This window comes from Panthera uncia (assembly GCF_023721935.1).
Source record: "Panthera uncia isolate 11264 chromosome A1 unlocalized genomic scaffold, Puncia_PCG_1.0 HiC_scaffold_17, whole genome shotgun sequence".
NCBI classification, from domain to species: Eukaryota; Metazoa; Chordata; class Mammalia; order Carnivora; family Felidae; genus Panthera; species Panthera uncia.
The window spans coordinates 40057981-40070034 of record NW_026057577.1 but is presented as its reverse complement, the minus strand read 5'-3'; the positions used below and the strand labels follow the sequence as shown (position 1 = coordinate 40070034).

The window sequence follows — 12054 nt, the reverse complement described above, 5'->3', positions numbered from 1 at the left end:
AGGTTGCTTATGTTTGTGATTAATTGTTTTATATATTTGGGGGCTCCCGTATTCGGCACATAGACATTTATAATTGTTAGCTCATCCTGATGGATAGACCCTGTAATTATTATATAATGCCCTTCTTCATCTCTTGTTACAGCCTTTAATTTGAAGTCTAGTTTGTCTGATATAAGTATGGCTAGTCCAGCATTCTTTTGACTTTCAGTAGCATGATAGTTCTCCATCCCCTCACTTTCAATCTGAAGGTGTCCTCAGGTCTAAAATGAGTCTCTTGTAGACAGCAAATAGATAGGTCTTGTTTTTTTTTTCCATTCTGATATCCTATGTCTTTTGGTTGGCGCATTTAGTCCATTTACATTCAGTGTTATTATTGAAAGATATGGGTTTAGAGTCATTGTGGTGTCTGTAGGTTTCATGCTTGCAGTGATGTCTCTGGTACTTTGTCTCACAGGATCCCCTCTAGGATCTCTTGTAGGGCTGGTTTAGTGGTGATGAATTCCTTCAGTTTTTGTTTGTTTGGGAAGACCTTTATCTCTCCTTCTATTCTAAATGACCGACTTGTTGGATAAAAGATTCTCGGCTGCATATTTTTTCTGTTCATCACATTGAAGATTTCCTGCCATTCCTTTCTGGCCTGCCAAATTTCATTAGACATATCCGTCATGAGTCTTATCAATCTCCCTTTAAATGTTAGAGCATGTTTATCCCTAGCTGTTTTCAGAATTTTCTCTTTATCCTTGTATTTTGCCGGTTTCACTATGATATGTCGTGCAAAAGATCAATTCAGGTTGCATCTGAAGGGCGTTCTCTGTGCCTCTTGGATTTCAATGCCTTTTTCCTTCCCCAGATCAGGGAAGTTCTCAGCTATGATTTCTTCAAGTACACCTTAAGCACCTTTCCCTCTCTCTTCCTCCTCTGGAATCCCAATTATGCATACATTATTTCGCTTAATTATGTCACTTAGTTCTCTAAGTCTCCCCTCATACTCCTGGATTTTTTTATCTCTCTTTCTCTCAGCTTCTTCTTTTTCCATAATTTTATCTTCTAATTCACCTATTTTCTCCTCTGCCTCTTCAATCCGAGCTGTGGTCACCTCCATTTTATTTCGCAGCTCATTTATAGCATTTTTTAGCTCCTCCTGTTTCTTAGTCCCTTGATCTCTGTAGCAATAGATTCTCTGCTGTCATTTTCTGTTATATTGCTTAAATCGTTTTTGATCAATTCGTTAGCTGTTGCTACTTCCTGGAGTTTCTTTTGAGGAGAATTCCTCCGTTTCGTCATTTTGGATAGTCCCTGGAGTGGCGTGGAACTGCAGGGCTCTTCCTCTGTGCTGTCTGGAGTAACTTGTGTTGGTGGGTGGGGCCGCAGTCAGTCCTGATGTCTGCCCCCAGCCCACTGCTGGGGCCACACTCAGACTGGTGTGTACCTTATCTTCCCTTCTCCCAGGGGCAGGACTCACTGTGGAGTGGTGTGGCCTCTGTTCGGGCTACTTGCACACTACCAGTCTTGTGGTGCTGCTTCGATGGGATCTGGCGTATTAGCGGGGGTGGATCTACAAGGCGCACAGGGGCTGGAGGGGTAGGCTCAGCTCACTTTGCCTTTGGTGGTCTGCTTAGGGAGGGACCCTGTGGCACCGGGAGGGAGGCAGACCCATTGGAGGGATGGATCCGCAGAAACACAGCGTTGGGTGTTTGCATGGTGCAAGCAAGTTCCGTGACAGGAACTGGCTTCCTTTGGGATTTTGGCTGGGGGATGGGCGAGGGAGATGGCGCTTCCCAGTGCCTTTGTTCCCCACCAAGCTGAGCCCCGTCCTCCCGGGCTCAACAACTCTCCCTCCAGCTCTCCGAGAAGAGCTGTTGACTTATAACGTTCCAGGTGTTAAGTCCCACTGGTTGTCAGAACACACTCCGTCCAGTCCCTCCGCTTTTGCAAGCCAGACTTGGGGGCTCTGCCTTGCCGGGTGTGCTGGCTGCCCCTCCACTGCCCTGGCTCCCTCCCCCCAGTCTGTGTAGTGCACATCGCCTCTCCGCCCTTCCTACCCCCTTCCGTGGGCCTCTCGGTCTACACTTGGCTCCAGAGAGTCCGTTCTGCTAGTCTTCTGGTGGTTATCGGGGTAAATTAGGCAGATGTGGGTGGAATCTAAGCGATCAGCAGGACGCGGTGAGCCTAGCATCGTCCTTTGCCGCCATCTTCCTGCCCTCTTCCACAGTTGACTTTTTATAGCAAAAAGTAGATAACTTGTATTTAAGTTTGACACTCTTTAAGGTATTTTGCCAAAAGATAACCAATAAATTTCTTTTTGTGTGTGTGTGTTTAATTATTTATTTTTGAGAGGGAGACAGAGAATCCTAAGTAGTCTCCGTGCTAGCAGCACAGGACCTGATGCGGGGCTCAAACTCACGAACCATGAGATCATGACCTGAGTCCAAATCAAGACTCAGATGCTTAACCAACTGAACCACCTAGGCACTCCTATAACCAGTAAATTTCTGTATGATACAGAAGATGTTATGGTCCCTTTTGATCTCATTACTAAATTTTGAAAAAATGTGTTAAAGGCCTGTTTTTAAAGTCTTTAATCACATATGTGTACAGAAGACTGTATAGCTCTTAAGTACAATTTTAAAGATAATTATAAAGCCAATACCTGTACAACCAACACCAAGGTCTAGATATAACAGCACCTCATATGTTCCTCATATGTCTTTCACCAAACACTCTTCCTTCCTCTGTAGGTAAACACTCTTCTCCCATTTGTGTGACCATTTCCCTACTTTTCATTATTTATTGTCTCTGTATCCCTAAAATACTGAAATCAGTTTTACATTTTTGTAGACTTCATGTAAATGAGATCATACTGTATGTATTATTTTGGAATTTTTGTTTATAATTTTCACCCAAGTTGTGTGTAACAATAGTTCTTTCCAGTGCTTTCTGGCATTTCATTCTATGAGTATCTGCAGTTTATGTATACATTCTACTGTTGTTGGACATTTGAGTTGTCTCCAGTGTGGAGATCTTACAAATAGCATTCCTATAAACATTAGTCTATGTGTATTTAGCATACATGTGCAAGAACTTCTCTAGGATAAATTCCTGGGAGTGCACTTGCTTGGTAGTGGTGTGTGTGTATATTCAACTTAACTGGATAATGCCAAACTCTTTTCTACAGGAATTCTATCAGTTTACATTTCCACTATATTGTATAACAGTTTCCATTATCTCCTACTAGTGCTTGGTATTGTCAGATTTTAAAATTATAGCAATTTATAATTTTAAAATTATAGCAATGGAATCTCATGTTTTCTTACAAGAGAATGAAGCCATTCATGGGATTACAGGTGATTGTGTTTGTTATGCTTTTTTTATACTTTGTAGACTATTTACACTTACCTCTTTAGCTACCACTCCATTTCTTTTGTTCCTTTTTACAGAAGACTCTTTGCAAAGATTATTTATACTCATCGTATCCAGTTTTTCTCTTGATCCCAATTCAGACAGGCTTTTGCCCTTACTACTCCACTGAGACTACTCATATCAAAGTCACTGGTGGTCATTTCATTGATCAGTTCCCATCTCATTTGTCTTTGCAGTAGCACTTGACACAATCATTCTGCCTGAAAAATTTTTAATTGGTTTGAGGATAACTCAAATTAACCAGATTAACACCCTAAGTTGATTTTTGTACAGGTTGCTTCTCATTTTGTACAGTATTTGATACTTTGATTACTCCCTCCATCATTTCTCCCCCCAAGTTTTATTTTAAATACTTTAAATGTACAGAAAAGTTGAAAGAATTATCCCCATAATTTTTCATTCACTTTTTTTCTGATTATAAAGGTAATACAAGTTTCAATGGTTGTAGTATGGTTATATAAGATGTCATTGTAGAACCTGAGTGGAGTGTTAATGGGAATACTTTCTGTACTATATTTCTAACTTCTATATGACTCTAATTTATTTCAAAATAATGGGGCATTTGGCTGGCTCAGTTGGTAAGTGTGCGACTCTTGATGTTGGAATCATGAGTTTGAGCCCCACGTTGGGGATAGTTTACTTGAAAAAATTATTTCAAAATAAACTTTTTTGTAAAGTGTTACACCATACTTTACTCATCGTATTCTAATGAGCTTTTAATTTTTTTTTAATGTTTGTGTATTTTTTGAGGCAGAGAGACAGAGAGACAGAGTGTGAGTGGAGGAGGGGCAGAGAGAGAGAGGAAGACAGAATCCGAAGCAGGCTCTAGGGTCTGAGCTGTCAGCACAGAGCCCAACGTGGGGCTCGAACCCACAAGCTGTGAGATCATGAGAGCCACCCAGGTGCCCTCTAATGAGCTTTTACAATATGCCATGTACTATTCTGTGCCCTGAGAATATAAGAGTGACCAAATTGACTAAAGTCCCTCCTCTTGTAGATCTTAATTTACTGGAGGCAATAAAATATATTTACCAATAATAAATAAATATATATTGTGTTGGGGAGTATAAATGCTAAGGAGATCTTGTAAAGCAGAGAAGATCTATGAAATGACAAGGGTAAAGAACTGGGTTGAAATTTTAGCTATGCTGTCAAGGGTAGCTAAATACCTTATTCCACAAGTGAGGAAAGACCTGAAAGAAGAAGCCATGCAGGTATTTAGGGAAAGGCCTTCAGAGGCTTTGTTTTTACCTGAAATTACTAACAAAGATCCTAGAGCAGGTGTTTGTTTATAGTGTTTCAGGAACTGTGAAGAGGCTGGTGTGATTAGTATGGTAAGCATTGAAGTCTAAGAGATGCAATGGGTGGGAGAGTTTGGCTAAGTCAGTTGAGTGTCTGACTCTTAATTTTGGCTCAGTTCATGATCCCAGAGTAATGGGATCAAGCCCTGCTTGATTCTGCTTAAGATTTTCTCTCTCTCTCCCTCTCTCTGTCTCTCTCTCTCTCTCTCTCTCTCTGTCTCTCTCTCTCTGTCTCTCTCACTCTCTGACTCTCTGCTCCACTCATGCTTCCTCTCTCTCTCAAAAAAAAAAAAAAAAAAATTCAGACTGGAGATAGTTTGAGTGCCATCAGCCTATGCATGATATTTAAATTTATGTGACTAGATGAGACCACCAAGACCATGACTCTAGATAGAGAAGAAAAAATGCCACTGGATTAAACTCTGGGTTACTCTGATATTTGAGGGTTGGAATTAGAGAAGGAATCAGCAGGAGAGTCTGAGACTGGGGGTTCTTCCCTTTGGATCATATCCTTCATTGGCATGTGACGTCTTCTGTGTCCTGGCCCATGTTTGCCTTATATATTACCACTTTTCCCACTACTTACAGTTTTCAAAAACACATCATGCTCTCTCTCCTTGTTCTTTCTACGTGTTCTTACATATTTTTTGGAAACACTATTTCTTTCCTACTTTTTCCCATATCTGTCTACCTCTATCTTTTAGGATTCACCTCAGGTGTTACTTCCTTAGTGGTCTGCCAGACATGGGTTAGCTTCTCTTTCTGTTTGATCACACAGTACACTGCACGTACCCAACACCACACAAGTCTGTCCACTCTTTCTTGCTCCCACTGTTTTTCATAAGCACTCACTCTCTTTTTCTATTTTTCCCCCTGGACTGGGATTGCTTACTTACCTGTCTCCTCCAACAGATTATGATCCTTCAGTTTCTATGTCTTAGTTATTATTAAATGTTTAGAACTATGCTTAACTATGCTTGGTTGGCACTTAAATAATATTTAATAAATTTTGAAAACCAGTACAAAATAATTAACCATAGTAGAGAAGATCCTTAGGCTCAGCCTTTGGTAATATTGAGTGAAACTGGAATGTAGAGCAGGATTTTTGTGGAAAAGGATGTTGTATAAGCACCAGGGAAAGCGAGAAACACATCAGCAAGTTGGAGGTTACCAATATTTTTGTTGTAGCAGCAAGAAATTTCTAGGTACAGTGACTTGATTAACTTCTTTTCTGTCTTCATTGAAAATCTGCCTGTCAGACATAGCATTTTACCAAGGAGGAAGAAACAAGTACTGTGGGTTCATTATTTTGAATGTTTATTTGCTTGAGATTTTTAAATACTTGATTCCCTTTTCATTTTTTAACAAACTACCCCAATTTGGCAGGTGTTGGAAGGCTTCAGCTTTCATGGAGATGTGAATAAAGGAACAAACAGCTTTAAGTCATAGGTCTTCACATTGAGTATGAACCTTAAAAGTCAAGGAATTGTTATTAACTTTCAGAGGAGTATAACTGGTCAGTAGAAGGGTGGAGACAGATTTAAAAGCCAAAAGTTTTTAAGGAATGTAAGGAGTGGAACCTAGAAAAGGTGTTAGGTAGAAATAACATTTCTCTGTTTATAAGTTTGTTAAATGAATATATGGGATTTTGAGTCACATTTCTAAATATTTTAAAAATTTTGCTGAATGTTTAAGGTACTTTTTTTCTGTAGCATAACCATAAATATTTATAAGGTAAAACAAATATAACTTCTACATGAAATGTCATAATTTATTTTCGCTGTGATACAGTTGAGCTACACTTCAAATGGGAAGTAATACTGATAGGGAGCAATCATGTGAAACCGTGTTCAAAAGAAAAAACCCAAATTTCAAAAGTATTTAATTCTTAATACTGTTCTCTGTATAATACTAATTTTAAAAATGTTTTCAGATCCAACTAAAGTTCAATTTAGAAATGTAATGTATATTTTTTGCTCTCAGATGAAGCTTTAACATATGTTTCTAATAATTTAGTTAAGATATGCTGAGTTGGATATTTTTAAAGAGAATCTGTTTTGAAAAGATTCCAAAATATTTGTTTGAACAGGCACTCAGCATCTCGATGAAAACTGTCGGAAAAGAAAAACTTTCAGAGTCATTCTGCTCTCAGAGTACCCAAGCCAACTAAACTGGTACAGTTAACACTTTTGTTAGATGCCAGAAGCCAAAAAATGTAGCACTTCCTGGACTGCTTTTCAGCAAGGCCTTCAAGCCAATTTAGTGGTTGATATTAATACCGTTGAATTTTCAGAGTAAGAAGCTACAAGTAGAATATTTATACTTTTCTATCACTACCATTCTTGTTAGTTTCTTTTAGTAATCCTTGATTAGTTGCATTCTCTCCTTTATGTTGACTTTAAGCTATAGTTCTTTCTTGAACTTTGCGGGATATCATTCTTACAAAACAAGAAATGAATGCTCTGTAGATTGTGACCCCAGGTATGATTAAACTGTTTCTTGGACATAAATATTTTACATTGCTTTTTAGTACTACTGATGCAGTAGATATGCAAATTATATAAAATACCATAGTGCTTTGGGAGGATTGGTAGTTACCTCAGACTACCAAGTAGGGATAGTTTATTCAGCCTTTGACTGTTTCATTTTCTTTATATCCCCTTCATATTTATTGACATCGCTTAGTTCACTTAGTAATGATATGCTTAGTGTAGATATAATGTCACGTTGATCTCCATATCCATATTATTTGCTCTAGTAAGTGCTCTTCTTTAAGATATTTGGTGTATTGAATTGGAGAGTACCTGTCCTACTTAGGTGCTGTGGTGGAGAATAAATAGCAAAAGGAAGATTCAGAGATTCTGTATACTAACTAGAGAGACAAGATTAAATTTAACATCTATACTACGATTTCTCTTATAGCTAGTAGTTGGAAAAAATAGCAGAAACTAAAATTTCAGTCACTTGGTTTTTCAGGTGATTCCACAGGACCAGATTAACTGTCTCCACAAATGACTAGCATAAATTTTAAGCTTCTTTCAGAACTATAAATATAGAAGAGTTATATGGAACCAGAGAAATCTAGTTTTTTTTTTCCTTCATTACTTGGATCTGTATGTAATCTGAAATAGCATATTACATGCAGTTTGGGGCACAGTATCATTTGTGACTTTGAGGGATCTGAGAGTCAGTGGAGGAAAGCAGTCCTTTTCATGCTACTCTGCCTGGTCTTTCTGTTTTGGAGTCCATTACTGGAAGCTTAGAAAGCAAATGAAAGGAGTTTTGTTAGGAATTGGCAGGGTTAATGACTGAAAATGATGATTGAAAACCAGAATCTACAGTTAATTGGGACACAGTTATGGGAAGGGAGTATACACATAAATAATAACATAATAGGATTTGTTACCGAAATCCAAGAGAAGTAGAATGAGGCAAAATATCTCTGGTGTCTTGATGTTCCATTTGACAGTACTTTGGATAAGTTTCACAAGGGAGATGGTTGAGATCACTTATCTGTATTTTATTTGTCATAGGAAGTAACATTGGCCCGCAAAGAAGGAATAGAGACTGTTGAGTAGAAGAACATTTATGTCAGTAATTTCTCTGATTTAGTGCCAAAAGCCTTTTGAGAGAATATTCAAAGTTGTGTGGATCTAAATTTCATTGTTGAAAACTGACAGCTGCTATATTTATTTTTAATAATTGATTAAAGCTCTTTCTGTTATGTCTCCTCTATTGCTAAATTCCTAAAGAGTAGAAAAGAGTGTTTATGATAGTATTAGGAGACAAAAGCTTTATTCTGTGGATTGGATAATGCTTCTTTTGTAAAATTTTCTTTTCCCACCAAAAGTGAGAAGTGAATGTCTTGCGGTGGTGCATCTCATTTCTAATGGAGGACAAGAAGTTATTTTCTTCAATGGCTGACTTCCAGAATTTCTGGCTGAATGTTCTTTGTCAAGTGTATATTCCCTTCTCTAGGCCTTTCTATATAGAGCCCACAAACATCGTCAATGTGAATGATGTCATTCAGAGGGTTAGCGACCATGCCTCTGCCATGAACAAGAGGATTCATTACTACAGCCGGCTCACCGCTCCTGCAGACAAGGCACTGGTAAGGGGAAAAACATGGCTAATTGTCTAAGGTTACATTGAAATGAACAGTGAACAGCATAAGCCAGGGGAACTCCCAGTGATTGAATTTTTTGCTGGCCATATTCCAAGGATGGCATCATGGAAAGTCAAGATAGTAATTAACACATGTCTTACATCTCAGGCTAGTTCATTCTTATCTAGCATAACTTAGAGATTTGGAACAACCTCTCTATGTTGACAATAGCCTAAGAGATTTGTTGGATTAAATTCTGCTAGTCCCCAGTCCTAAGAGCTCTTTGGAGGACAAACTACTTCTGAAATACTTGAGGTTATTGATTAAAAACATAATAACAAGTCTGGTTGGTCTGTTCAGTTTTTAAGTTTGAAGCTACGAGGGAAAGATGTTTTTAGAAATTTTCTGCAGGAATGGGAAACTGAAATACATGCAAACGTATAATATTTTTACTATTTAGCACTGTCCTTTTGTAGATAAAATACATAGGTCAAAGAGCAGATTTTAAACATTTTAGGCTTTGTGGGCCCCATACAGTTACATATTCTTCACTTTTATTTTATGACCATTATAAATATAAAAACCATTCTTAGCAAAGGGGCTGCAAAAAATTGGTTTGAAGGCCAGATTTGACCCATGGACTATAGTTGTTGACTCTTGATCTTCTAAAATCTATATTATTTTAGGATCAGAAACATATTGGAAATAATTTGTTTGCTTATAAGAATTATCATATATGAGATATTCGGAATCTTAAAGCTTAAAGAAAAATGGAAATTTTAGATATTTACTAAAGGGCAATGAGGGGCGCCTGGGTGGCTCAGTCAGTTGAGCGTCTGACTCTTGATTTCGGCTCAGGTCATGATCTCACAGTTTGTGGGTTCGAGCCCCATGTCGGGCTCTGTGCTGACAGCACGGGTCCTGCTTGGGATTCTCTCCCTCCATCTCTCTCTCTCTCTCTGTTCCTCGGCTTGCTTTCTCTCTCTCTTCCAATCTCAAAATAAATAAACATTTAAAAAATAAATAAATAAAAATAAAGGGCAATGATTAGGATATCACTTGAACATAGATATCTCACTAAAGCCTTCTGAGGTATTACGATCTCCTTCTGTATAGCCAAAATAAGGACATCCCACATATTCTGAGTGGTGTCATTTTTTTTCCCCAATTTTTTCACTTTTTCCTCCCCCAGGCATTTATATCAGTAGTTACAGTAAAGTCTTAGTTCTATAACAGAATTATCTCAGCCCTCTGTGGAGTAGAAGTAATCTGGTATCTCTGGGTCTAATTCAGACCTCCTAGGGGTTCTGCTTGTGGAAGCAAAGTTCAGAGATACTGACTGGGCCAGTCTAGGCCTGAATGGACATTGCTTGCCTGGAAATTAAGTCAGCATTGTACACCAAATTGAATACCTTTTGTTAACTGACAGTGAAATAGCTCTAAATCAAAGTATATAAACAGCGGTCAACAGAGATCAAAAGGTAACAGTGTGATATGACCATTTTTAATGAATATATGTATACATCCATGCTCATTTTCTGAGAATTCCAAAATTATTTTTCTTAAAAGATTTTTAAGGGCAAAACAATGTGAAGCCGTGTCAGGATTTTATAGAATTAAACCTTTTATTTCTGAAAATTTCCTCATTTACCTTAATATTTTTATTCTAAAATCAGGAAGAGAAGAAAATTGTTTGGCTGCCAACATCTCCTAGATCCTTGTTAATAAAAGCAGGGCCTGCACAAGCCAGCAGTATTGGCATCACTGAGAATTTACTAAAAATACAGAATCCTATTCTTTACTCCAGACTTACTGAATCATAATCTGTGCTTAACAATATCCCTGTGTCAATCACAGGAAAATTCAAGTTTGAAAAGCACTGCCCTAGATTACTATCAGAGTGTGGGATCCAATTCTCCATTTTTTCTGTAATTCCTAAGAGTTGGGAACTTCTTTTTTTTTTTTTTTTTTAATGTTTATTTATTTTTGAGGGAGAGAGAGAGACATATAACGTGAGTAGGGGAGGGGCAGAGAGGGGAGACGCAGAATCCCATGCAGGCTGCAAGCTGCAGGCTCCAGGCTCCAGGCTCTGAGCTGTTAGCATGACTTGACCTGAAGTCAGATGCTTAACTGACTGAGTCACCCAGGGACCCCAAGAATTTGCAACTTCTTAACTTCTCTAGCGTGTAATCCTGCCCCCTATAACTTTTGATTTTCACTTTTTCTGACCTTTGCTCATGGCTTATCTCCTGACTGATGCAAGCATGGCCCTTCCCCTTTTTCTTTTTTATTCCCAGGAGGAATGAGGATAAAAGAGAAGGCAACAAACCCATTTCCATATATGCCTTTTCATTCTTAAGTAGGCTTAATACTCAGTGTAGAGCCAAATGCAGGGCTTGAACTCATGACCCTCAGATTAAGAGTTGGATGCTTAACAGACTGAGCCACCCAGGTGCCCCTCCATATATGCCTTTTTATTTCTCAGAAGTAGTTGTTTCCAAAGCCACACCAGGCATAACATTTGAGACATTCTTTTCCTACAAGATACCACGAATCATATGCATAAATAGAGAATGATTCGACACTTTCTTTTTGCACCAGTCCATATCTTGTCTTACTACTGAGGCCCAGTGTTCCATCGCTTCCTTGACATCTTCCCCAACTATTCTAGTCCCCGTTAATTTTTTGTCATTCCTTCCATATAGTATCCCACACTTCATTTTTTTTTTTTTTATCTCTGATAGCTTTATCTGATTGCTTCATGTATCTTCCAGCTGGAATTTAAGCTTCTTAAAGTTGTGGACTGTATTTTTTTTCTTGAACACTAAACTTAGCACAAAGTTGTAAATTTACTTACTAGGTGCTGAATATAAAAGATTGTTGATTTATGCCAGACAGCTCCTATGTCTTTAACTACTGTACTACTATATATAGGACTGCATATTCTCAAGAGCTATTCTCAGGGAGATGGGCATAGTTATACCAGAGTACTGTAATATCTTCCCTCCATAGGGAGGTAGAATTCAGAATATGTATGAGGGGGCAAGGTGGGAGCTATGTGTATAGGAAATATATTATCTGTTCAGTCGTCTGTGTGCTTTCAAACTCTCTTAGCTCCTTCCCTCTTGCTTACATACTCCATCTTTAAGAATTCTTGCTTTGCCTTTCCTTAGGCTGTGTTAGCTCACCTTTTTTTTCTTCTGCTTTTTAAATGCTTTAGTAAGCATT

General features: G+C 38.3%; 1 protein-coding gene across 8 annotated transcripts in view; it reads left to right on the top strand.

The window, feature by feature from the left end:
- SLC38A9 (solute carrier family 38 member 9) overlaps positions 1 to 12054 on the top strand; it is a 78322-nt gene that overhangs the window by 26806 nt on the left and 39462 nt on the right. For 5 of the 8 annotated variants that reach the window (XM_049649462.1, XM_049649455.1, XM_049649457.1 and 2 more), the window contains one exon: positions 8700 to 8832. In XM_049649462.1, coding sequence (XP_049505419.1) covers positions 8700 to 8832 — 133 coding nt within the window. Of the gene's footprint in view, positions 1 to 6810; positions 6896 to 8571; positions 8833 to 12054 lie in introns of all 8 variants that reach the window. The other 3 variants (XM_049649458.1, XM_049649460.1, XM_049649461.1) reach the window with 2 other exon arrangements.